The sequence below is a fragment of the Carcharodon carcharias genome, chromosome 5 (assembly GCF_017639515.1).
Source record: "Carcharodon carcharias isolate sCarCar2 chromosome 5, sCarCar2.pri, whole genome shotgun sequence".
Taxonomy (NCBI): Eukaryota; Metazoa; Chordata; class Chondrichthyes; order Lamniformes; family Lamnidae; genus Carcharodon; species Carcharodon carcharias.
This window is the reverse complement of record NC_054471.1, coordinates 61,859,690-61,886,829: the sequence shown is the minus strand read 5'-3', so window position 1 is coordinate 61,886,829 and position 27,140 is coordinate 61,859,690. Positions and strand designations below refer to the sequence as shown.

The following is a 27,140-nucleotide window of genomic DNA, read 5'->3' as shown; positions in this document are numbered from 1 at the left end:
CAAAAAATATCCCATGAATAGTAGAAAATCAAGAGGCAAAAAGGAGGGAGGAACTTCGAACAATCATTATTGCTAGGAAAAGAAGTAATGGGAATAGTTATGAGACTGAAGGCTGACAAGTCTCTTGGACTTGGTGGCTTACATCTGAGGTTCTTAAAGGAAGTGGCTGCAGGGAACAATTTATGCATTGGTTGTATTCTTCTAAAGTTCCCTTAATCCTGGAAAAGTCCCAGTGGATTGGAAAATGACAACTGTAACACTTCTGTTCAAGAAAGGAGGGAGATAGAAAGCAGGAAACTAGAGGCCAGTTAGTTTAATGTCTGTCATTGGTGAAATATTATAATCCATTATTACTCTACCGGAACACTTTGACAGAATTCATCGTATAACAGCGTTAACTTGCTCTCAACTGTAAAATTCTGTGCTTGAAAGTGATTTTTAAATGATCATTTGAAATCTGAAAGTAATCAAGTGAAGGAACTGACCTGAAACCACATCACTTGCAAACATTTATTTGCTTGCAACTGTAGAAACCACATCAATTGCGAACAGCAATTGTTCATCTGACGTTATTGTTGTTAAACCCTCATGGATCAGTGATCGGCTTGCTCCAAAGTGTTCTCACAGGGAGTGCTGGCCTGTTTAAGCGCTCACAGAATATTGTTGGAAATTAACAAAGTCCCTATAGCTAGCTGCAGCGCAGATAGAAACCATTGTTTGAAATTAACTAAGTCCCTCATGCAGCCTGTACTTGAAAATTTGTCCCTGTTAAGTGCATGTACCAGCAATTAGTATTAGCCAGCCTGGTAGACCGTTACCTAGTATCACGGAGTATAAAGATATAGTTAGGCGAATATAGATATTTGGTAGAATTCTTATATAATTAGGACCTTATACTTTAGAATTGAATCAATGGTTACAATTTGTTAACAGGCAGAACATGGCTAAAAACTTTTTTAGCCATTTACTTATGTACACATGCACACACGCATACACACAAACGCACACACAGACAGCTCTGAATTTCAGGACAGCTAAAGTAATTCTGTGTTTAGAATTAAAGGCAGAATTTTAAAAAGCCTTTTTTTCAGACAAAGGTACCACATATGGACTAGTATCAACACTAGAGGGGCAATTCTCACCCACCTACACCTAAACCCCTCAATTCTCTGATCCCCAACCCCGCCAAACCCCCAATCCAATCCAATCCTACAATCCTAACCCCCATCCTAGTTGCCACCCCCTACACCCAACCCCCTCTACACCCCCTATGTGGAACCTGCTCCTGGCTGCGGTCGCATTGCAAATGCGATTTCACGCTGGATGACCAATTAAGGTCTGGCCAGTGTAAAATGGGCCTTATGAATGGTCAGGAAAGGCCGGGCGGGAGCCTATCGGGCACCGGGTCCAGTGGCGACCGGTAGGCTGCCAGGGGAGAATCTTTAGAGTCGGTCCGTATATGCCGGTGTGATGCCAGGTTTGTGGGTGGTATGCCCCAATGACTGGTGGATTGTATCAAACAGCATGCCCCTTTGGCTGATTGCAACAGGCAGAGTATTGACCATACTCAACCAGCCCATGCTTTCAAAACTCAAAACACGGCGTCCAACATTAGAGGTGATTCTGCAATTGGATAGCACTTAATGAACAAGCCCAAATGTGCTAAGAATTACACTGACAGCCAGTTTAAGATTATCAGCTGGGCTTGCAATGTGGCTCACTCAGGCTTGCTAAAAAGCCACATATATTCATATGCAAGATCCTGTCTTGTGCATTACACCTTTTTAAATTAAAGCTTGGGGGACAACTGTACCCAGGTGCATTCCCCATGGTAATGCCTCAACTAATCAGCATCAACTTGCCTTTTTTAAAATTTAAACAAAAGCTTAGGGAATAATTGTTCCTTGGTGCATTCTCCATGGCAACGCCGCAACCATTCACTTGCCGCCCAATCAGCACTCTTTTTCTCATATAATTTAAATTGTTGCGCCCTTTGAAATTTGGCATTCTTGCATCTGTCCTGATGAGTGCAAGACAAAAAGATTCACTGGCATATCTTTTTATTTCACCAATGCACAAGGAATGCAGAATGCTGATTGAATGTTCATGAAATAAAAAAACACACAGACTTTCCCATACTATTATATGGCTCGCTGGTTCTCTACCTATTGGATACTGAGTGATGGGCAATGGAGGATGCATGGGGGTATGGGACATATGAGGGGAAGTGGAGGGGGCCTGGTGGGTGGCTAGAGTGCCTAACAACCATGGACAAATGTCCCAATAAACAGAGGCAGGCCTTCTAATCTTCTTGACACCCACCCACTTCTACCCTTGACATCCACCCACTTCCGTTGTGCCCTTGAGCCTGTCTCTGGAGGCAGCAGCCACAACTCCAGCCATACATATATATATGTGTGTATATATGTGATATATATATGAATGTTTAAACGTGTGTATGTAAATCCACCCCCACCTGCCAGCCAACCAGGTAAATCAGGGTCTGCACACCCTCCAGCCTGATTCTTCCCCCCCCCACCTCCAAACTTGCTTTGGTGGGTGGGGGGGGGGCATTAAATTCTGCCATATATTTTGTCTTTTAGAAACCTTATTTTTTTTATTACCGTCTCATGATGTGTACTGGAAAGTGGGAAAACATTGAAAAATTTCATTAGTTCCTGTTTTTTCTTCTTGGTATTCTTTCATTGATAACTATATACTTACTGTTCATGCAGAGACCCAGTAACATATGATGGATATAAAATATTAAAAATCAGTTTCCTCTTTGGCATTCCTATTGACTTTGGACAAGATTTTGAAATGCCACTTCTCCACAGCATTAGATAGGAATGTGTAGCAAAAAAAAGCACTTGTGCATTCTAGCCAATTCAGTGTTCTCCTTTGACAACCCAAACCCGTTTCAAGTCCTGGTGAGATCCTCACCCCATACGTAACCCAAAATGTACAGTCCTACCACAAATAGCTGGCTCTGGAGATGACGTGACCAGCTAGGCTTGTTCAAAGGAACTGTTTATCAGTAAACAGCAAGTCTAGAGATGTAGGGGAATGGCAGATCGCCAGTTCAACAGACTGGGAGCAAGCTTACAGGATATTCACTAGTAAAAGAGTTGTGAGGTGGCATGAATGTCAGATGAAGTAAATGTTACACTAACAGACTATATGCAGTCCATAAGATGTTACATGCTTCCTCAGGAATTTTCTTTAGAGATCCCTCCCCTCAGAAAAGACAGTTTCATCACCTCCACTTCACACTGTTGGCTGTTACAGAGGAGTAACATCTGGTGTATGTTGACTTGTGCACATTTGGATCAAGGATTGTTCTTCTTCTACAAGTGTGTGGGCAGGATTTTTGGGTCGTCAGGCGGGTCCAGGAGTAAATAGCAAGTGTAGAGGAGCGTCCAGGAAATGGTCTGCCGCCCGCGATTGGCCCCCGACCACTATTTCATGCTGGCTGGCCAATTAACAGCCAGCCAGCATGAAAGGCATGCTGAGAACCTTAGCGATGCCGGGGTGAGGGAAGGAGGAGTGCACAGGCGTGGGGGAGCGCGTACTGAAAACTCTCTGAAGGCAGGGAGCTGAACAATTTTAAAATCAAAAATAAAGATTTTTAAAATCAGAAAAAAAAATGTCCCGGCATGGGAATCACTCACAATATCATCAACAGAATAAAAATTCTGCCCAATACTTTCTATCTATTTTTTATTTAATTGTAAAAACCTCATCCTAACCATGGATGAGGTTTGCTAAAAAATCAAAAGGCCACCTGGCCGATTCGCACCCCCGCCAACCATAATGTTGGATGGGCTGCGAAAAATAGGCTTAAATTAATTGATTAAGGGCCTTAATAGGCTTCTTAATTGTCGGCAGGCGCGCGATGTTGACTCTCGTCTGCGTCCGCCAACCAAAATATCTCACAAGTGGGTGATGATGTCAGGGCGCTCGCCTGACGTCATCACATGCTATTTTATGTTCAATCGGGTTGGGCTTTTTCCTGCCCACAGGATATGAAATCCTGTCCTATGTTACCACAGCAGGAAACTTTCATGAAACTGTCAGATTCTTCCAAGCCACCCCACGAGTCAACTGCCACATCAGACCACTTGCAATGCACGTTTATGAAGCAAAGGTCAACATCATCATCCTTTGTAACGGGGATACCAGCTGGACAGTATACACATCAAATGATGAGATTCTCTCAAGTGCAGATGTGCCAAATGGCATTTGTAATTTTTCATTGCTTTCTGAATTGTTTTTATTCATGTGTATCTAAAAAAAATGGGAACAGCAGAGATTGTGGATCTGTTGGTGGTACTGTCTGTGAGCACAATATGAAGGAAGTTGGAGAAATTAGCACCATAAAACTGTAAGGGGAAACGTGGCTGCTGCATGCTGAGAGGACAGCTTGAATTGTATGAGTCTACAGAATGGTTTAAGAGAGAGAACAATCAAAATTGCGTCTATGTTGTTTTTGGTTCTTATTCCAATAGACCAGCGCCTGTGCTATTTCCTAACTCTTGGTTCCCTCTCCCAAAACTAGTTTTGTGAACCTAGGAGTCTTTGAGTATGCCACTGGAACCAAGTTTAGCAACCTAAACTTAAGAATTTTATAGATGGTTTTCTGAACTCTGATTAAATGGTACCAATATAATAGCAGCTTGAGTTGAAAGCTGTATTATTTGCTACATGCAGCTATCTTTTTTTAACAAAAGCATATTTACAACTAGTTCATTATTTTAACAGACAAACGGGTGGAAAACTGGACGTTGATGCAGTCTCCCCTGCCTACATTGGCAGTGAGCAGTCTTTACCTCCTCTTTGTGTGGCTGGGTCCAAAATGGATGAAGAACAGGGAGCCTTTTCAGCTCCGATCTCTGCTTATTTTCTACAACTTTGGAATGGTTATACTAAATTTCTACATCTTTAAAGAGGTTAGCCTATCTTAACTATATATTCTGTCAGGGTTGCTGTTTCTGATGTGTCTAGAGGTTTATGTTATTTAAATTTGTCAATGTTTACATTTTAATTTAAAAGAAAACATCATGTAATATTTACAGAACAAAAACAGGTCATTCGGACCAATGTCTATGTCGGTGTCCATACATCACACTACCTCCTCCCACCTTACTTCACCCTGTTCTATCAACATATCATTCTTCTCCTTTCTGCCTCATGTATGTATCTGGATTCTCCTTAAATGCATTTTTGCTATTAGCCTCAATTGCTCCTTGTGATAGCAAGATATCATCTGCTTGCCCTGTCCATGACAGGATCGGTGGGAGTGACCACAGCATGGTCGTCGTGGAAATAAAGTCCCGCCTTCACATTGAGGATACCCTCCTGTTGTGTGGCACTACCACCGTGCTTAATGGGATAGATTTTGAATAGATCTAGCAACTTAAGACTGGGCATTCATGAGACGTGATGAGTCATCAGCAGGAGCAGAATTGTACTTGAACACAATCTGTAACCACATGGCCTGGCATATTCCCCACTCTACCATTACCATCAAACCAGTGGATCAACCCTGGTTCAATGAAGAGTACAGGAGGGCAAGCCAGGAGCAGCACCAGGCATACCTAAATATGAGGTGTCAACTTGGTGAAGCTATAACACAGACTACTTGCATGTCAAACGGCATAAACTGCAAGTGATAGACAGAGCTAAGCGATCCCACAACCTAAGGATCAGATCTAAGCTTTACAGTCCTGCCGCATCCATTCATGAATGGTGGTGGACAATTAAACAACTCATTGGAGGAGGAGACTCTTCAAATATCCTCATCCTCAATGATGGGGGAGCCCATCACATCAGTGCAAAAGATAAGGCTGAAGCATTTGCTGCAATCTTCAGCCAGAAGTGTCGAGTGGAAGATCCATCTTGGCCTCCTCCAGATGTCCCCAGCATCACAGATGCCAGTCTTCAGCCAATTCGATTCACTCCACATGATATCAAGAAACGGCTGAAGGCACTAGATAGTGCAAAGGCTTTGCGCCCTGACAATATTCCAGCAGTAGTTCTAAAGACATGTACTCCAGAACATGCCAGCCCCTAGCCAAGCTGTTCCAGTACAGCTACAATGCAGGCATCTACCCGGCTATGTGGAAAATTGCCCAGGAACATCCTGTACACAAAAAGCAGGACAAATGCAACTCAGCCAATTACCACCCCATTACTTAATCGTCAATAAAGTAATGGAAGGGGTTATCAACAGTGCTATCAAATGGCACTTGCTTAGCAATAACCTGCTCACTAATGTCCAGTTTGGGTTCTGCCAGGGTCACTCAGCTCCTGACCTCGTTGCAGCCTTCAGCCTTGGTTCAAACATGGACAAAAGAGCAGAACTCCAGAGGTGAGGTGAGAGTAACTGCTCTTAACAACAAAGCCGCATTTGACTGAGTGTGGCATCAAGGACCCCTAGTAAAATTGGAGTTAATGGGAATCAGGGGGAAAATTTTCCAGTGGTTGGAGTCATTCCTAGCACAAAGGAAGATGGTTATGGTTGTTGGAGGTCAGTGATCTCAGCTCCAGGACATCACTGCAGGAGTTCCTCAGGGTAGTGTCCTCGGCCCAACCATCTTCAGCTGATTCATCAATGACCTTCCTTCCATCATAAGGTCAGAAGTGGAGATGTTCGCTGATGGTTGCACAATGTTCAACGCCATTCGCGACTCCTCAGATACTGAAGCAGTCCATATCCAAATGCAGTAAGACCTGTACAATATCCAGGCTTGGGCTGACAAGTAGCAAGTAACATTCGTGCCATACAAGAGCCAGGCAATGACCATCTCCAACAAGAGAGAATCTAATCATTGCCCCATGACTTTCAATGGCAATACCATTACTGAATTCCCCCACAATCAACATCCTGGGGGTTACCATTGACCCGAAACTGAACTGGAATTGCCATATAAATACTGTAGCTACAAGAGCAGATCAGAGACTAGGAATCCTGTGACGAGTAAGTCATCTTCTGACTCCCCTAAGCCTGTCCACTACCTGAAAGGCACAAGTCAGGAATGTGATGGAATACTCTCCATTTGCCTGGATGAGTGCAGCTCTGACAACACTGAAGAGACTTGACACTGTCCAGGACAAAGCAGTCCACTTGATTGGCACCCCTTCCACAAACATTCACTCCCTCCACCAGCGACGCACAGTAGCAGCAGTGTGTATCATCTACAAGATGCACTGCAGAAATTCACCAAAGGTCCTTCGACAGCACCTTCCAAACCTTCGACCACTACCATCTAGAAGGACAAGGGCGGAAGATAGATGGAAACCTGACCACCTGGAAGTTCCCCTCCAAGTCACTCACCACCCTGAGTTGGAAATATATCGCCGTTCCTTCATTGTCACTGGGTCAAATCCTGGAACTCTCTGCCTAACAGCACTGTGGGTATACCTACACCATATGGACTGCAGCGGTTCAAGAAGGCAGCTCACCACCAACTTCTCGAGGGCAACTAGGGATGGGCAATAAATGCTGGCCTGGCCAGCGAAGCCCACATCCCGTGAATGAATTAAAAGAAAGCACATCTTAAAGCGCTTTAACAGCCAGTGAAGTACTTTTGAACTTCGGGCACTGTTGTACTATAGGAAATGTAAAATGGTTGCTGACAGTAAAATTTAGTGATCTAAAGATAGTTGTAGCTAATTACAAGATCTTGTAATTATTTCCTTTATTATATGTTGTTGAAATTTGCATGTGAGAAGCAGATATCCAACAAAAGCAACCTTTATGAAGGAAACACAGCCACAGTACTAGAGATGCTTATTTAACCAAGACTTTTTGCTATTCCTTTAAATGGGAATTTATACAGGTTTTCAGACACGGACTTAAATATGTTGCAGATTGTTCTTATTGTTCAACACTACCATTGTTTATGATGATTTGTTGTTCTTTACAGCTCTTCTTTGCAGCAAGAGCAGCAGGATATAGTTATATTTGCCAGACTGTCAACTACACAGAAGATGTCAATGAAGTGCGGGTAGGTACTTCCATTAATTGAGAACTAACACTTGAAAATTTGACAGAGGTAATGGGCAGGAACATTCTCCGATCTTAACTTACATTTAAGATAAATGCATGTATTCTTCATCCCAGCATCCTCCATGTCCTGGACATGCATAAAGGGAAAAATCTTTTAAGATGCCTTTGATGTCATAGGGCAGAATTTTATGTCCTGTGTAGTGGGGGGCCTGACCCGATCGGGCGTAAAATAGCGTGTGATGACGTTGGGCAAGCATCCTGACGTCATCGCGCACTCACGCGCCCGCCAACAATTAAGAGGCCTATTAAGGCCATTTAAGTATCAATTGAGATTTTTCGTTGCCTGCCCAACCTTACGGTTTGCGGGCGGATGAATCGGCCTTTGCATTTTTGAAGAAACCTCATCCATGGGTTTTATAAAAATTAAAATGTCTTGACATAATTTTTATATGTATATGTTCACATGAGTGAGTCCTATGTGGGGACATTTTTTTCAGAATTTCCAAATCTTTATTTTTGATAAAATTCTTCAGCCCCCTGAGGCAGCTCCGTTAATTGGCCAGTCGGCGTGAAGTTGCGGTCAGGAGCCACTTGTGGGCGGCGGACCGTTTTCCGGCTGCTCCCGGGCCCACCCGCTGTGCCCACCTGATGACCCAAAAATCCTGCCCATAATTTCAGGGACTTCACCCACACGATTTTGTTTGCCTACTAAAAAGATCAATTCCCTCTAGTGAAGTTTCATTTCCTTCATTTCAATGCACAGTGTCAAATAGTATCCCTCTGTCATTCCCATGGTAAAGTGTGCTTTAGTTTTAAGAGAGATCATTGAACAAGTTACTGTAGGTTCATTAATATACATTTTATATATATTTTATACATATACAGGAAGGAAAGGTTTTAAAAGGGGGGAGGGTGAGTTTTTAGTACTTAAATAGAAATTTTTTTCCAGAAAATGTGGTATGCAATAACTTGCAATAAGTTGCAAGATACACTCTGTCTGAAATCTGTCTTTCACCTTCATGTTGTCTATCCATCCTTCTGTTCCTTCCTTTGTTTTTGTTAAAAACATGTTTATTTGCAAGAATTATAGTATTGGAATGATGACTCATTTTTAAAAATTCATTCTTGACAAATGGGTGTTTTTGGGAAGGTCAGCATTTATTCCTCATCCACGTTGCCCTTAGAGGGTGCTTATTGAACTGCAGGCTCACACTCCTCATTTGTGCCTTGTAGATGATGGAAAGGCTTTGAGAGTTTAGAGGTGTGTTACTCACTGCAGAATTCCTAGCCTCTGACTTGCTCTTGTAGCCACAGCATTTATATGACTAGTCCAGTTCGGTTTCTAGTCAGTGATAACACCTAGGATGCTGATAGCGAGGGATTCAGTGATGGTAATGCCATTGAATGTCAAGGGCTAATGGCTCAGTTCTCTCTTGTTGGAGATGGTCATTGCCTAGCACTTGTGTGGCACAAATATTACTTGCCACTTGTCAGCCCAAGTCTGGATATTGTCCAGGGTAAAAATTTTTCCCCCTGTCGGGGGGGGGGAAGAGCAAGAACAGACGCAGGCAGGCGGGCTCCCAATTCCGCCGTTTTTCATGGGCGGGCCAATTAAAGCCCACCCAGTGTGACATCCGCCAGGTAGTGCCTTGCACTCCCTGTGCGGGCGGGGCAGGAGGGTGGGTTACTTCCCTCAGCCAGCAGCTAAGTGCTGCCTCAGGGATATGGGCTCCGATTTAAAACTTTTAATAAACGAGTTTAAAAATTTTCCCTGCCATGTACCCTCATGTGATACCGTCACATGAGTTGGGACATGTCCATAACTTTTATTTAAACCTTTCATTAAAATTTAAATACCCTCATGTTATTTTACAAGCCCACCTGGGCTCCCTGCCTGCCCACCAACCTTAAGGTTGGACAGGCAGGTCCATTAACGAGCTGAATTGGTTTTCTAATGGCCTTAATAGGCCGTTGACAGATTGGCGGGCACACATCCGACTCAGCTGTGTCCCCGCCGACCTGAAAATGGATATTATGCAGGGTTACGCCGGGAGTTCCGCCCGACGTCACCCTGCATCCGTGAGTGGGCCCCGCACCCGCTCCCCAACTGGAAGATCCTGCTGCATTTAGACATGGATTGCTTCAGTACCTGAGGAGTCGTAAATGGTGCAGAACATTGTGCAATCGACAGGGAACATCCCCACTTCTGACCTTATGATGGAAGGAAGGTTATTGATGAATCAGCTGAAGATGGTTAGGCCGAGCAACTTTTATGGAGTCTTACTGTTTAAACAATTTGCCTCTTTCAAACATCAGCCAATTTGTCATGCATTTTCAGCACCTTTTTTGGTTCAGATTTCCAGTGTTTGCCATTTTATTTTACAATTTTTGTAAAAACATCAGTTATTCAATGTATATGTTCCGAAATTCATGTTATTCTGTAACTGTTGAAATAGTTTTATTCATTTACAATTTTTTTCTTGTTGATTACAGATAGCTTCGGCCTTGTGGTGGTATTATGTTTCAAAAGGGGTTGAATACTTGGACACAGTATTTTTTATACTGAGGAAGAAATTTAACCAGGTCAGCTTTCTGCACGTATATCATCACTTCACAATGTTTACCCTCTGGTGGATCGGAATCAAATGGGTAGCAGGAGGGCAATGTGAGTACAAAAGGAGAATTGCCAGACATAATCATAGACATCTGATCATCAGGGGAACTAAATCTATATTAAAATTAAGTTATAAAATGAAAAGCTGTGCTGAGGAATTGAGGAAGAGGTGTATCTTTCAAATTATGGGTCTATCTTGAAGTAGCGCTAAAATATAAATGGAAACATAGAAAATAGGAGCAGGAGTAGGCCATTTGGCCAATCGAGCCTGCTCCACGATTCATTATGATCATGGCTGATCATCCAACTCAATAGCCTGCTCCCGCTTTCTCCCCATATCCTTTGATCCCTTTTGCCCCAAGAGCGATATCCAACTCCTTCTTGAAGACATACAATATTTTGGCCTCAACTACTTTCTGTGGTAGTGAATTCCACAGGCTCACCACTCTCTGGGTGAAGAAATTTCTCCTCATCTGAGTCCGAAATGGTCTACCCCACATCCTCAGACTGTGAACCCTGGTTCAGGACTCCCCCACCATCGGGAACATCCTTCCTGCATCTACCCTGTCTAGTCCTGTTAGAATTTTATAGGTTTCTATGAGATCCTCCCTCATTCTTCTGAACTCCAGCGAATATAATCCTAACCGACTCAACCTCTCCTCACATGTCAGTCCCACCATCCCAGGAATCAGTCTGGTAAACCTTCGCTGCACTCCTCTATAGCAAGAACATCCTTCCTCGGGTAAGGAGACCAAAACTGCACACAATATTCCCAATGTGGTCTCACCAAAGCCCTGTATAATTGCAGTAAGACATCACTGCCCCTGTACTTGAATCCTCTCGCTATGAAGGCCAACAAACCATTTGCCTTCTTTACCGCCTGCTGCACCTGCATGCTTAGCTTCAGCGACTGGTGTACGAGGACACCCAGGTCTCGTTGCGCATTCCCCTTTCTCAATTTATAGCCATTCAGATAATAATCTGCCTTCCTGTTTTTGCTACCAAAGTGGATAACCTCACATTTATCCACATTATACTGCATCTGCCATGCATTTGCCCACTCACTCAGCTTGTCCACATCACACTGAAGTATCTCTGCACCAATGCAACTAAGTTATGGACATAATTAAATAGTAATAAAAGAGGAAAACATAATGTATTACATATATTTGCATAAACTACTGCAATGATACATTTTTGTATATACTTGTTTCATCTATAGTTAGCTGTGGAACATGGTCTCACAAATTACAGAAGTGTTAAGGTATTTTCAGCTCTTATGATTGGGAAGTATTCTCAGCTGTTGTGATTAGGTGTCAGTTAGAACATGGGAAAATCTTTGAATATCCATTTGAATTTGTGATTACCTTGTCCAAAATTCAATTTCCAATTTGTTTAAGTTTAAAGCATCAATGTAGGAAGGGAAAAATCTTTCCAGTGCTTACTAATTATAAAGGCTCAGATTTTGCAGACAGCAGCAAAACAAAGGCTCTCGCTGATTACCTGAAAGAAAATAATTTTTTATTCATTTATGGGATGTGGGCGTTGCTGGCTCGGCCAGCATTTATTGCCCATCTCTAATTGTCCTTGAGAAGGTGGTGGCGAGCTGCCTTCCTGGACCACTGCAGTCCATGTGGTGTAGGTGAATCCATGGTGCTGTTAGGGAGCGAGTTCCAGGATTTTGACCCAGTGACAGTGAAGGAATGGCAATATATTTCCAAGTCAGGTTGGTAAGTGGCTTGGATGGGTTCTTCCAAATGGTGGTGTTTCCATATATCTGCTAGCCTTGTTCCCCCTTGTAGATGGTAGTGGTCATGGGTTTGGAAGATGCTGCCTACAGAGCTTTGGTGAGTTTCTGCAGTGCATCCTGTAGATGGTGCACACTGCTGCCACTGTTCATCAGTGGTGGAGGGAGTGAATGTTTGTAGAAGGAGTGCCAATCAAGTGGACTGCTTTGTCCTAGATGGTGTCAAGCATCTTTTGTTGTTGGAGTTGCACTCATCCAGGATTCCTAGCCTCTGACCTGCTCTTGTAGCCACAGTATTTATATGGCCGGTCCAGTTCAGTTTCTGCTCAATGGTATCCCCTAGAATGTTGATAGTGGGGGATTCCATGATGGTGATGCCATTGAATATCAAGGGGCGATGGTTAGATTCTGTCTTGATAGAGATGAACATTGCCTGGCACTTGTGTGGCACAAATGTTAGCAGTTGTTAGGGAATAGATTTCCCCTTTCTCAAATGTTAGTTTGAATTAGGCACTAAGTCAAGTGGATCTCCCAACATCTGTAAACAGTGATGTCATCAAAGAGGGTAAGCAGCCAGTCACATTGAAGCATTCTCATAGCTAGCAAACCAGGAAGTAAAATTATCCTTCACTTTTTATAAATTTTACAGTGAGGGAAATAAAGATTTGCATATTGCTTCTAGAAAATTAAATATAATCTTTTTTAAAAACATTTATTAAACATTGAGGAAGGTTTATAATCACAATATTTGGCATTACACAAATATAAAATTAATTTTCCAGGCCAGAGGGTTGTTCAGAAGAGCTATGACTTAGTTTTCCATTAAAAATTCAGTTACATCTCAGTAACAATATGTAACTTTTTTTTTGGTATTTTTAGTAGTGATGCTGCAACATAAAATGGAAAGTTCTAGTCAGTTCTGTGATTTCCAAAGATTGCTGCCTGTGGGACTTCAATGGCACACCATGTGAAAGAGTAGCAAATCACTGATTTAGAAGTAGCAACTTCCTTATTTCTGTGTATAATTACACATGTTTCAATCATTATAATTGCAAAATTAGGGCCAGTAACTGCAATCTTATGAGAAAAATTTAATCTTATTCACTCAGAGCCTTTAAACAGATAAAGAAAACAATTCATGCTGATGCGATATGTCATTCTTTATTCTTGCCAGTTAATCTTGTAGTTCTTGAGGGAAATCCCCAGAAAAGTAAAGGTAGGCAACTTCATGTTCTTTGATATCCCATCATAATGTTCTTCGATATCCCATCATGCTCGACATGCAAATCAATTAAATCAAAATATTACATTAATTGAGGTAGGTAGGATTGCAAGTTGCTGCATAAGAGTGGCAAACATTTTGTCATCTATCAAAACAAGGCTATGGACCTTGACAATATCCCGGCAACAGTACTGAAGACTTGTGCGACAGAACTTGCACGCCCCTGGAAAAGCTCTTCCAGTACAGCTACAACACAGGCATCTACCCAGCGATGTGGAAAATTGCCCAGGTGTGTTCTGTGCACAAAAAGCAAGACAAATCCAACCCAGCCATCAGTCTACTCTCAATCATCAGTAAAGTGATAGAAGAGGTCAACAACAGTGCTATCAAGTGGCACTTGCTTAACAATAACCTGCTCACTGAAGCTTAATTTGGGTTCCACCAGTGCCAGTCAGCTCCTGACCTCATTACAGCCTGGGTTCAAACATGGACAAAAGAGCTGAACTCCAGAGACTCCTTGACATCAAGGCCATTTTATGTGGGCAGACCAATTAAGGCCCGCCCAGCGTGACATCCGCAGGGAAGCACTATGCGCTCCCTGTGCGGGTGGGGGGAGAATCCCTAAAATTGAGAGTGCGCTCTTTCGCACACGCACACAAAAGACTGCACTCATCTCCCTGAGGCTAAGTGCAGCCTCAGGGAGATCGCCTCTAGTTTCAACAATATTAAAAATAGAAAAAAATTCCCTTACATGTCCCCTCATGTAACAATGTTACATGAGTTGGGAAATGTTCATAATTTCCATAACAACGTTATTATAATTTTTAAAACCCTACAAGAAACCCCATCCCGCTGGTGGATGAGGTTTCATGTTTTTTCCAGTTGCCGCTGGGGCTCCTGGCCTGCCCGCCAACCTTAAGGTTAAATGGGCAGGTCCACTAATTAATTGATCTGTTAATGGCCTCAATTGACCATTGGCAGGTATGCAGCAGATTTTGCCTCCGCCTTCCTGAAAATTTAAATGGGGTGCGGTGACGTTGGGAGTTCCGCCCAATGTCACTGCGCGTCATTTTACGCAATGGCGAGCGGGCCCCGCCCCCACTTGCCAAAGGTAAAATCCTGCTCTAGGAGTCCTGCAGGCAGTAACTCTCCTGCTTACTCCCAAAGCCTGTCCACCATCTACAAGGCACAAGTGAGGCGTGTGATGGAATGCTCTCCATCTGCCTGGATGAGTGCAGCTGTAACACTCAGGCCATGGGAACAGCACCACCTGGAAGTTCCCCTCCAAGCCACGCACTACCCTGACTTTTTTTTATGTTCGTGGAATGTGGTTATCACTGGCTAGGCCAGCATTTATTGTCCACCCCCAATTTCCTTTGAGAAGGTGGTGGTGAGCTGCTTTCTTGAAATGCTGTAGTCCATGTAGTGTAGGTATACCCACAGTGCTGTTTAGGGAGGAAGTTCCAGGATTTTGTACCAGTGACTGTGAAGGAACAGCGGTATATTTCCAAGTCAAGATCGTGAGCAGTCAGGACTTGGAAACATGTTGCCATTCCTTCACTGTTGCTGGGTCAAAATCTTGGAACTCCTTCCCTAACTGCACTGTGGGTGTACTGACGCCACAGGGACTGCAGCATTTCAAGAAGGCAGATCACCACCACTTTCTCAAGGGCAATTAGGGATGAGCAATAAATGCTGGCCCAGGCAGCGACGCCCACATGCCATTAGCTAATTTTTTTTAAAAAGAGGAAGCAAATCAATCAGGAAGGGGTCAGTTTTTCTGTTCAGCGGAAAAGAAGACAGGAGCTCTTCAAGGCACTGTGTGAGCTGGCTGTAAAAGGTCTAAACCTGGAAGAAAAGCAAAATACTGTAGATGTTGGAAATCTGAAATAAAAACCAAAAATGCTGAAATAAAAACAGAAAATGCTGGGTCCTAAATCCTGGAAAGTGCATGGATAGCTTCGAGATACTAAGGAACTGGGCATTTTCCCAGAAGTGGCTGCACCATCAACCATGGTGTTATTGGTTACTCAGTTGAAAAGGAACTCTGGAAAGCTGCATGGATCAGGACTGTTGTGATGTGAGGGAGAGAAGGTTTGTAGAAGCGTGCCTTGCTGATTGATAATCATTTTCGTGAAACTCTGAGGCAAAAGCTGCAATTGGAAAGGATTCCTGACCTACCTTGCATGAATAAAAGAATAGCATATTGTTGAACTGTATAACTACGTAGTACCACATTAGTGTGGGGAATGATGCTGGTACTTGTTGTGAAGACATATCTTTATTGCATTGACTAATTAAAGTGAAACTTCCCCTTTTTTATTTCGAGTATTATTCGTCTGTTAATTCATGTATAATTTACATTGATTCTGATTCGTGTTAAAGTAAAAGTTACAAAGTGTGAAATCTTGTTGGTAATTTCTTCATTTGGAGTCATTCAATATATTTGGTTATTTTGGTTTATGGGTCTCCCAGGGGGCTTGTAACACTTTGTATGTTTCAAGGAAGTAAATAATGCTAGATCTGTGTTCAGAGGATAACTAAGTGAACTGAAGTTAGAACACTTGTAAAATAGTGACCAGAGCTCAATTAGATTCATATAAAGAAAGTGCAGGAGTGCTCTCCACCCTTCCAAATTCTAAGACTCTCTCGTTAACTTCTTACTGTGACTTACCCGAGTACCAACAACCATTTGTTTATTCTCACCAAATCGCCTCCGAGAGCCTGGTATTCCAATTTCATCAACCAGCCAATTGCTGGTGCAGAGGCTGGTGGATTTTGTTGCTCTGCTCAACCTGTGCATGATTCTCATTGAGTTAAAATCAGGCCTCGTGTTTGCAGCATAAGAACTTAAGAAATAGGAGCAGGAGTAGGCCATTCAGCCCTGCCATTCAATAAGATCATGGCTGATCTGCCCCAGGCCTCAATTCCTCTTTTGTGCCAGTTCCTCATTGCCCTCAATTCTCCAATGTTTCAAGAATTTATCTACCTCCTCTTTAAATATTTTCAGTGATCTAGCCTCCACAACTCTCTGGAGTAGAGAATTCCAGACATTCGTTACCCTCCAAGAGAAGAAATTCCTTCGTATCCCAGTTTTAAATAAGAGTCCCCTTATTCTGTAACTATGCCCCCTAGTTTGAGATTCCCCCACTCTTGGAAATATCTCCTCAACATCTACCATGTCAGGCCCCCTCAGAATCTTGTACATTTCAATAAGATCACCCCACATTCTTGTTAACTCTAATAAATAAAGGCCTAACCTGTTTAGCCGTTCTTGATAAGTCAGTCCCTTCATCCCAGGAATCAGCCTCATGAAACTCTTTTGAACTGCCTCCAATGCCAGTATATCCTTTCTTAAAAACGGGAACCAAAACTGTACACATACTCCAGGTGCGGCCTCACCAACACCCTGTACAATTGTGACAAGACTTCCCTATTTTTGAACTTCAGCCCCCGAGCACCACAGGCCAAAATTCCAATTGCCTTCTTTATTACTTGCTGCACCTGCATGCTAATTGTTTGTGTTTCTTGCACAAGAGCACCCAGATCCCCCTGTGCTGCAATTGTTTGGAGTCTCTCTCCATTTAAATAATAGTCTGCCTTTTGATTCTTCCTACCAAAGCAGACTGAGAGTCACTCTTGAGAATCTAGAACATGAACTTGTGTGTAGGATTGTGTAACTGCTGTGTGGGTATAAAAACTGTGATCTCATTTTTAAATTGTGCAAGCAGATAGGCATCCTCCAAACAGAATCCCCAGGGATTGTTTCTCCCCCTTACTCAGAGTGCACCCCATTTATACATGATGGCTAAACTAATTCAACAATGGACAAGATAATACAAAAGACAGGTGAAATTGAAATGTAATGAAATGTAACCTTAAAGTTGGGAGAAATTTGGTTTGGATAGTTCTGAAAATGTTTTTTTTTTTTAAATTATGCCTTTCAGAACCTAATTTTGTAGAAATCCAAACTTTAATGTGTTTCCTTGAGGTTATTTAGCACTCTGTCCAATTTCTTAGATGTAGGTGATGTATTAAAACAATTACAGACACAAGGAAGGATGCAGTGAAGAGTGTGTCATTATTACAAAAGTGTCAGTCAAACAAGAAAATATCAGTAGCTGAAGCTGTGTGAGCCAGTAACTGGGGTGAGTCACAACTTTAGGCAAGTTGGTTGCTTTGTACTAATACTGAATATACTTAAGTCAAATATATGATCTAAATTCTTCACAATTTGAAAAACTTTGAGATTATGAAAATATTAATTCCAGTTGTTAAACTTGAAGAATATATTTCTCTAATGTCAGTAACTCATTCTTTTGTAATTTCAGCTTTTTTTGGAGCTCATATGAATGCTGTCATCCACGTTGTTATGTATCTGTACTACGGGTTAGCAGCTTGCGGTCCACAGTTTCAAAAATACCTGTGGTGGAAACGATATTTGACCATCTTACAACTGGTAAATTAAATCTTTGAAATAATTTAAATCAATTATATTTTAATATAAAAATTATTCAGATTGCATTAGTGGGATCTGGGTGTTTTAACTGAGGATTTTTGCACATTCTGTTCTGTAACTTTGGTCAAATACAACCCAGTCAGATGGGATTAATCACTCTTGTTGTGAAGATACTATGTCAAAAGAGCCAGGGCAATCTCAACCCTCAGTAGTATGGGTCTATAGATGATCTCTCAACCTCTGAACTATTTGATCACACACACCATCTCCACTTGCCAATCATTCCTCAGTGGAAAATGTCAATCACAACATTATGACAGAGCTGTAATTGGGGGAAAAAAACACTTTCATTTATAGAGGCCTTTTCATGACCACCAGATGTTTCAATGTGCTTTACAGCTAATGAAGTACTTTTCAAAGTGCAGTCGCTGTTGTAAAGGAAACGTAGCAGCTAATTTGCACTTAGCAAGCTCCCACAAACTGCAGTGTGATAATAAGCAGATAAATCTGTTTTTTATGATGTTGAACAGGGAAGAAGGGCCCTAGAGTAATTGATATTTTTTGATATTAAGTATCTTCCAAAAGGTTTAATTTAAAGGGGTAAGTCATGGCAGGAGAGCTCAAAGCCATTTCCAGTGCCCTGGGCCAGCATGTGTGCGAGAAATGTCTCCAGCTGCAGCTCCTGGAAGCTTGGGTTTCGGAGCTGGAGCAGCGGCTGGGGACACTGTGGAGCATCCGTGAGGCAGAGAGTATCGTTGCTAGCACATATAGAGAGGTGGTCACACCACATGCTAAGAGTCCACAGGCAAGAAGGAAATGGGTGACCACTAGGAAATGTAGGAACCTCCCGTGGCTATTCCCCTGCAAAACAGATATATTTTGGATACTGTTGAAGGGAATGGCCTGTCAGGGGAAAGCAGCAAAAGCCAAATTCGTTGCACCACGGTTAGCTCTGCTTCACAGGGGAGGAGTAAAAAAGCGTGGGAATGCAATAGTTATAGGGGATTCAATTATAAGGGCAATAGATAGACGTTTCTGTGGCTGCAAACGAGACTCCAGGATGGTATGTTGCCTCCTTGGTGCTCGGGTCAAGGATATCTCAGAGCAGTTACAGGACCTTTTGAAGGGGGAGGGTGAACAGCCAGTAGTACACATTGGTACATACGACATAGGTAAAAAAAAAAGGATGAGGTCCTAAAAGCAGAATATAGGGAGTTAGGAAGTAAGTTGAAAAGTAGGACCTCAAAGGAAGTGATCTCAGGATTACAACCAGTGCCATGTGCTAGTCAGAGTAGAAATAGCAGGATATATTGGATGAATATATGGCTGAAGAGATGGTGTGAGGGGAGGGTTTAAGATTCTTGGGACATTGGGACTGATTCTGGGGGAGGTGGGACCAGTACAAACTGGACGGGTTACACCTGGGCAGGACCGGGACTGATGTCCTGGGGGGGAATATTTGCTAGAGTGGTTGGGGAGGGTTTAAACTAAAAAGGCAGGGGGATGGGAACCTATGCAAGGAGTCAGAGGAGGGTGAATCAAGGACAAGGACAAATGGACAGGGGAAAAAGAAAATAATAGGCAGAGAAATCAAGGGCAAGAATCAAACAGGGCCTCAGTGAAAAATAGTGGGAATGGGACAAGTAATGTTAAAAAGTCAAGCCTTAAGGCTTTGTGCCTTAACGTGAGGAGCATTCGCAATAAAGTGGATGAATTAACCGGGCAGATAGATATAAACAGGTATGATAAAGTCGGGATTACGGAGACATGGCTGCAGGGTGACCGGGGATGGGAACTGAACCTCCAGGGGTTTTCAGTATTTAGAAAGGACAGACAAAAAGGAAAAGGTGGTGGAGTTGCATTGCGGTTAAAGAGGAAATTAACGCAATAGCGAGGAAAGCTCCGACGATGTGGAATTTATGGGTAGAGCTGAGAAGCACCAAGGGGAAAAAACTGTTAGTAGGGGTTGTATATAGACCCCCAAACTGTCGTGGTGATGCTGGGAATGGGATTAAACAGGAAATTAGAGACGCATGCAATAAAGGAACATCTGTAATTATGGGTGACTTTAATCTGCATATAGATTGGGCAAATCAAATTATTAACAATACCGTAGAGGAGGAATTCCTGGAATATATACTGGATGGTTTTCTGGACCAATACGTTGAGAAACCAACTAGAGAACAGGCCATCCTAGACTGGGTGTTGTGTAATGAGAAAGGAATAATTTGCAGTCTAGTTGTGCGAGGCCCCTTGGGGATGAGCAACCATAACATGATAGAATTTTTCATCAAGATGGAGAGTGATGTAGTTGATTCTAAGAATAGGGTCCTGAATCTTAATAAAGGAAACTACGATGGTATGAGGCGCGAGTTGGCAATGATGGATTGGGAAACGTTACTTAAAGGCATGACTGTGGATAGGCAATGGCAAACATTCAAAGAGCTCATGGGTGAACTGTAACAATTGTTTGTTCCTGTCTGGGACAAAAGTAAAACAGGAAAGGTGGCCAAACCATGGCTTACAAGGGAAATTAGTGATAGTATTAGATCTAAGGAATAGTCATACAAATTGGCCTGAAAAAACAACAGACCTGAGGATTGGGAGCACTTTTAGAATTCAGCAAAGGAGGACCAAGGGATTGATTAAGAAGGGAAAAATATTGTATGAGAATAAGCTTGCGGAGAACATAAAAACTGATTGTAAAAGTTTCTATCGGTATGTGAAGAGAATAAGGTTGGTGAAGAAAAATGTAGGTCCCTTACAGTCAGAAACAGGGGAATTTATAATGGGGAACAAAGAAATGGCTGACCAACTAACTACATACTTCGGTTCTGTCTTCACAAGGGAGAACACAAATAACAAACCAGAAATGTTGGGGAACACCGGGTTTAGTGAGAGGGAGGAACTGAAAGAAATCAGTATTAGTAGGGAAATGGTGTCGGGGAAATTGATGGGATTGAAGGCTGATAAATCCCCAGGGCCTGATAATCTACATCCCAGAGTACTTAAGGAAGTGGCCTTAGAAATAGTGGATGCATTGGTGGTCATCTTCTGAGATTCTATAGACCATGGAACAGTTCCTACAGATTGGAGGGTAGCTAATGTAACCCCACTATTTAAAAAGGGAGGTAGAGAGAAAACAGGGAATTATAGACCAGTCAGCCTGACATCAATAGTGGGGAAAATTCTCGAGTCCGTTATAAAAGATTTAATAGCTGAGCACTTGGAAAACAGTGGCAGAATTGGACAGAGTCAGCATGGATTTACGAAAGGGAAATCATGCTTGACAAATTTACTGGAATTTTTCAAGGATGTAACGAGTAGAGTTGATGAGGGGGAGCTGGTGGATGTGATTTATTTGGATTTTCAGAAGGCAAAGTCCCACATAAGAGATTAGCGTATAAAATTAAAGTGCATGGGATTGGGCTAGTGTATTGAGATGGATGGAAAACTGGCTGGCAGACAGGAAACAAAGAGTGGGAATAAACGGGTCTTTTTTCGAATGGCAGGCAGTGACTAATGGGGTACTGCAGGGATCGGTGCTGGGACCCCAGCTATTCACAATATATATTAATGATTTAGATGAGGGAGCTGAATGTAATATCTCCAAATTTGCCGATGACACAAAGCTGGGTGCGAGGGTGAGCTGTGAGGAGGATGTAGAGATGCTTCAGTGTGATTTGGCCAAGCTGTGTGAGTGGGCAAATGCATGGCAGATGCAGTATAATGTGGATAAGTATGAGGTTATCTACTTTGGTAGCAAAAACAGGAAGGCAGATTATTATCTGAATGGCTATAAATTGAGAGAGGGGAATGTGCAACGAGACCTGAGTGTCCTTGTTCACCAGTCGCTGAAGGTAAGCATGCAGGTGCAGCAGGCGGTAAAGAAGGCAAATGGTATGTTGGCCTTCATCGCAAGAGGATTCGAGTACAGGAACAGGGATGTCTTGCTGCAATTATACAGGGCCTTGGTGAGACCACACCTGGAGTATTGTGTGCAGTTTTGGTCTCTTTATCCGAGGAAGGATGTTCTTGCTATAGAGGGAGTGCAGCGAAGGTTTACCAGACTGATTCCTGGGATGGCGGGACTGACATATGAGGAGAGATTGAGTCGGTTAGGATTATATTTGCTGGAGTTCAGAAGAATGAGGGGGATCTCATAGAAACCTATAAAATTCTAACAGGACTAGACAGGGTAGATGCAGGAAGGATGTTCCTGATGGTGGGGGGCATCCAGAACCAGGGGTCAGAGTTTGAGGATGTGGGGTAGACTATTTAGAGTTGAGATGAGGAGAAATTTCTTCACCCAGAGAGTGGTGAGCCTGTGGAATTTGCTACCACAGAAAGTAGTTGAGGCCAAAATATTGTGGGCTAAATTTTGCCGTCGGCAAGCAGGGGGTGGGGCCCATTTGCCGACGCGCAAAAGGACACGGGATGATGTCAGGGAGAACCCCCGACATCATCCCGCCCCATTTAAATTTTCAAGAAGTCAGGGGCACAGTCAAATCAGCTGTGTGCCCACTGACCTGTCGAAGGCCAATTGAGGCCATTGACAGGATAATTAAAACAACTAAAGGACCTGCCCGTCCAACCTTAATGTTGGTGGGCAGGCCAGGAGCCCCGGCGGGCTTCTGAAAAGACATGAAACCTCATCCACCGACGGGATGAGGTTTCACGGAGGGTTTAAAAAACTTCAATAAAGTTTTAGTGAAATTTATTAACATATCCCATCTCATGTGGCTTTGTCACATGATGGGGACATGTTAAGGATTTTTAATTTTTCTATTTTTAACGTTTGAACAACTTTCAGCGATCTCCCTGAGGCAGCACCTAGCCTCAGGGAGATGTGCGTTCTTTCATGCGCATGTGCAAAAGAGCATACTCACATTTGGGGAATCACCCCCCACCCACACGGGAAGCGCATAGCGCTTCCCGCCGGGCGTCATGCTTGGTGGGCCTTAATTGGCCCACCCACTTAAAATGGCGGGGCCCGCTTCTCCGGCGGGTATCAGCTCCCCACCCGCCGGAGATTGGGTCGGTCCTACCCACCTGGTAGACCGAAAATTCTGCCCCATATGTTTTCAAGAAGGAGTTAGATATTGCTCTTGGGTAAAAGGGATCAAAGGATATGGGGAAAAAGTGAGAGCAGGCTATTGAATTGGATGATCAGCCATGATCATGATGAATGGTGGAGCAGGCTCGAAGGGCCAAATGGCCTACTCCTGCTTCTATTTTCTATGTTTCTATGATTGAGGGATAAATATTGGCCAGGACAGTGGGGAAAACTCCCTTCTGTTCTTCAAAATAGTGCCATGGGATCTTTTATGTGCATCCAAACAGGCAGCGGGACATTGGTTTAATGTCTCTCCTGATACACAGCACTTCTGGCAGTGCAGTTCTCCCTCATTACTGTACTGGAGCGTCGGTCTTGTTTTTTTTCCTTGTACTCAAGCCTTGGAATGGGTCTTAAACCCGGAACATTCAGAAGCGAGAGGCGAGCTGGATAAATATAAGCAGTGACACAGAAAGCAACCTCCCTTTAAATATAATGGAACTGTGGATATTTCTAAAAGTGACATACGCAAAAACCGATTGCATTTCCGGGCTAAGATGGATGATTGGCCCTCTTGATGTGTGGCACAGCTGAATATATTTTACAGTAAAAAGCATGCTTGCTTCCCAAGAGGGAACCAACAGAAGAAGTAGCCACCAAGGTATTTAATTTGAGGCTCTCCCAATGGAATGCTCTTCATTTAAAAGAGGGCATTTACTTCACATCATACTATAACTGCCACCTAATTTAACAGAGAGCCTTTTATAAAATGGAAACTAATGCTCAACAAAATTATGAAATATTTTCAAAATAATTGTACAATAAAATTATAAATAGTTGCTTCTAAATTTATAGTTGAATACTTTTTGTTTGTGGCATTAATTAATAGCTATTTTAATTACTTAAGCTGTTACATCCTTCACATTATGGATAAATAATGAGCTGCTCAGTACTGTGAACAACTTTTAACTCTCTCTGTAGAGTTTAATTCCAAGCTTTGAATGTTTTTTCCATATAGGCTCTTTGAATATTGTTTCACATTCCTGGACAGGATACAAGATAAAGCTTGCCCTTTGATAGATGTTTATTTGCTTACCTTTAGCAGTCAAACCTCTGTTTTCCATTGCAATCTTATATTTAATAAGTATACTGTTTGGTCAGTACTAAATAGCCTTCCATGTCCCTTCCTGCTGGTTATCTTGCTCCATCTTGCTCCAGATACCTAAAATTGTTACCTTTACCTGCCCTTTTCCTTCCTCATGCACTTTGTAAAACTTGCTTTGAAAGCCTTGATGTCACTTAATTATTACATTTTAGTTCATCTGGCATTTTATTTTTTTTAAATCTTGGTTTGAGGGAGAGAAGAAAATAACAATGTCGATATATAATTTAACATCTGGACAAAAGGTTTGAACAATGTTTTCTCTTGTTAAAAATGTTATTCTCTTAACACAGGTACAGTTTCATGTTACGATAGGCCATACTGCTTACTCCCTGTACATTGATTGCCCTTTCCCAAGATGGATGCACTGGGCACTGATAGCTTATGCTATTTCCTTCATCATCCTCTTCGCCAACTTTTATTACCAGACCTACAGGGAGCCAAAGGAAGAATCCGTAAAGAATGGAAAAGTACTTGTGAATGGCAATGGAATGGCTAACGGAATAATCAAATCAGAAAACAAGCTAGTGGTAGAAAATGGGAAAAAGAAGAAGAAAGGAAAAGCCAAGCGTGAATAAGATACATGGGCAAGGTGTTAAATAAAAGGTTGCGTTTTAGAGCCAAATATTCTGAGTCAGCAAAAGATGACTGCATGTGTTTCCAGCTGGCTTTGAACCAATCTATTGTATCCTTTGCCATCTTTGTAATTTATTGAATTTACCTTGTAAATGAAATTTGTGATCAATGCATTGGTATTGACATGAAGATAGAAAAAAAAGCTCACCATTAAATAGATTGCACTGAACAAGTTTTATGAAAGAAGAATTTGGTCTTTACCCTTTTTCAAATCCATATCTTAATATTGATTTTTTAATGTTTATTTATGCTCACTGTTTCTAGTGAACTCTTGCTAGATAGCTTTTTATTTTACCACTACCTCAGTTTTAATGCTGCTTTTATGGCTCTATTTTCTACCCTATGCAAGCATATTGGTTTATCCTGTGTTGTCAATCCAATGCTAGTTTTGATTGCAGGTTATCAACTTCTTTATAGGAAAGTGAAAGAAGTGGCTAGTGTTCATTAACGCTGATGTTTGTCTTTGCATTGAAGGTCCTAAGATATTAGAGGTAGAGTAGCAATGCCAATCACTTTCTGGACCCATGTAAATAGACAGTACTGTTTTAGTTACATTAAAACTTTTAACTCAATTTCAGAATAGATCTGAAGTTTGAGGGGTTTTTTGCAGCTAGATCATAATTTTGTTCTATTGATGTTATACAGTACAAATTACCAGGAACAATGCAGTTTCTCAACATTACCCCCACCCTCCCACCCTGTTAATTTTCTTTCCTGGTCTCAAGTCAGTGACTGATGCTAGTGTACAGTTTTCTGAGCACTAGCAGCTCTATCTTACTCTGCATAATATTCATTTGGTTCTTTGCTTGAGCCTGGACAATAAATATTAGTTCCTATTTTGACCTTTGAGGGGGAGGTGGAATCACCATTAAGGCTACTCCTGCCTTGCCTTTGAGCCACATACATACATTCTTCATCAGCAGTCACTAGATTCCTCAAGGACCGGAATCCTGACTGATTTCCTCTCTAAGGAGACGAAAGCCAAACTGGTGATGCTGCGTTTGAACTTAGTCTATTCTGCACAGACCAGGGATGAAACCAGAACTTTCTGATATTATGGCTTAGCATCAACCTACATTACCAAACTACTGGGAGAACCTTTGAATGTAGCTTTAAAGATGACAGTCATAAAATTACACTGTACAATTTATATTGAGAGTAAGAAATTGAATTAGTCTTTGTTCACATCTTCAGACATTGGGGATCTACAGTGAATTGTACATTGTATTTTTTAACTATCTTTATACCCTGCAGTTTGTACCAGAGAGTGCAAGCTTTAAATAGAAAAACAGTCTTTCAAAATATCTTTTCATCTAAAAAAAATTGAAATGCATGTATGGTTGGGGCTACAATACAGGACCAGTTGCAATCAGTTTTTCAAAACATGGATGTTTTTAACAGCAAAAAAAAGGCATTTTAAAATTAAATTATAAACATTTTAAGCATTAAAATCACACTTTTTCATATCGACAGCCATCTAGGTTTAGTTCCAACAGTGGAGCAGTAGCTAAATGGGAGTTGCACTGGTTGTAAGCAATTCCAAGTAGCATATTATAACTGCTAATATTTGCTGCATGTAAAATTCTTCAGTTGTGACAAAAGAAAGCAACAGACTGTATATTTTTTAAAAATGCATAAGATACAGCACTAAATATTTGGGACTGACTGTAACGATAGTGTTTCAAGTTGACTACAGATTTACTGCTCAGAGGATGAAAGTTGAGCCGAGCCAAACCAATCCATTCTTAACCAGGGTAGGATGACCTGGTTTCAAGTAAAGTTTTCCTTTTTTTTCAGGGATGATTTGCTGTATTGACTGTGTAGCTGTAAAGCTTCCTTTGTGTGCAGCAAAATGTTCTTTGCAGAGGGGCTTACAAATTCATTAATGCAGTACAAAGAAGAAATCATCCTTTGTGATTATCACAGTAGATAAGGTGTTTCCATTTGTACGTGTGATATTTAGTTTTAGTCTCTTTTCTGACTGGGTCCATTTTATTCTGTTTTCACACAGATATTTCTTTGCTGTCCTTCACACATTCAAATCTGGCACTTTTATAAATGAAACCCATTAGGGTGGTTTTGCAGATTTATTTCCTAATAAGCTTATAGGCAATGATATTCCAAATCACCAAACCTGCAATGCAAATATAATGGTGCATCAGTGTTGTGGTGTGCATTAGCAATAAGTGTCAACAATGTCTTTTGTTGCCAGAACAGAATGGACCTGCAAATG

General features: G+C 42.0%; 1 protein-coding gene across 4 annotated transcripts in view; it reads left to right on the top strand.

The window, feature by feature from the left end:
- Window positions 1-25,562, top strand: part of elovl4a (ELOVL fatty acid elongase 4a) — a 63,552-nt gene extending 37,990 nt beyond the window's left edge. For all 4 annotated transcript variants that reach the window (XM_041188613.1, XM_041188614.1, XM_041188612.1 and 1 more), the window contains 5 exons: window positions 4,762-4,949; window positions 7,929-8,009; window positions 10,505-10,676; window positions 17,926-18,053; window positions 24,565-25,562. In XM_041188613.1, the coding sequence (XP_041044547.1) occupies window positions 4,762-4,949; window positions 7,929-8,009; window positions 10,505-10,676; window positions 17,926-18,053; window positions 24,565-24,849 (854 nt within the window). In that variant the 3' untranslated portion in view covers window positions 24,850-25,562. The remainder of the gene's footprint in view (window positions 1-4,761; window positions 4,950-7,928; window positions 8,010-10,504; window positions 10,677-17,925; window positions 18,054-24,564) is intronic.
- The last annotated feature ends 1,578 nt before the right edge of the window (window positions 25,563-27,140 follow it).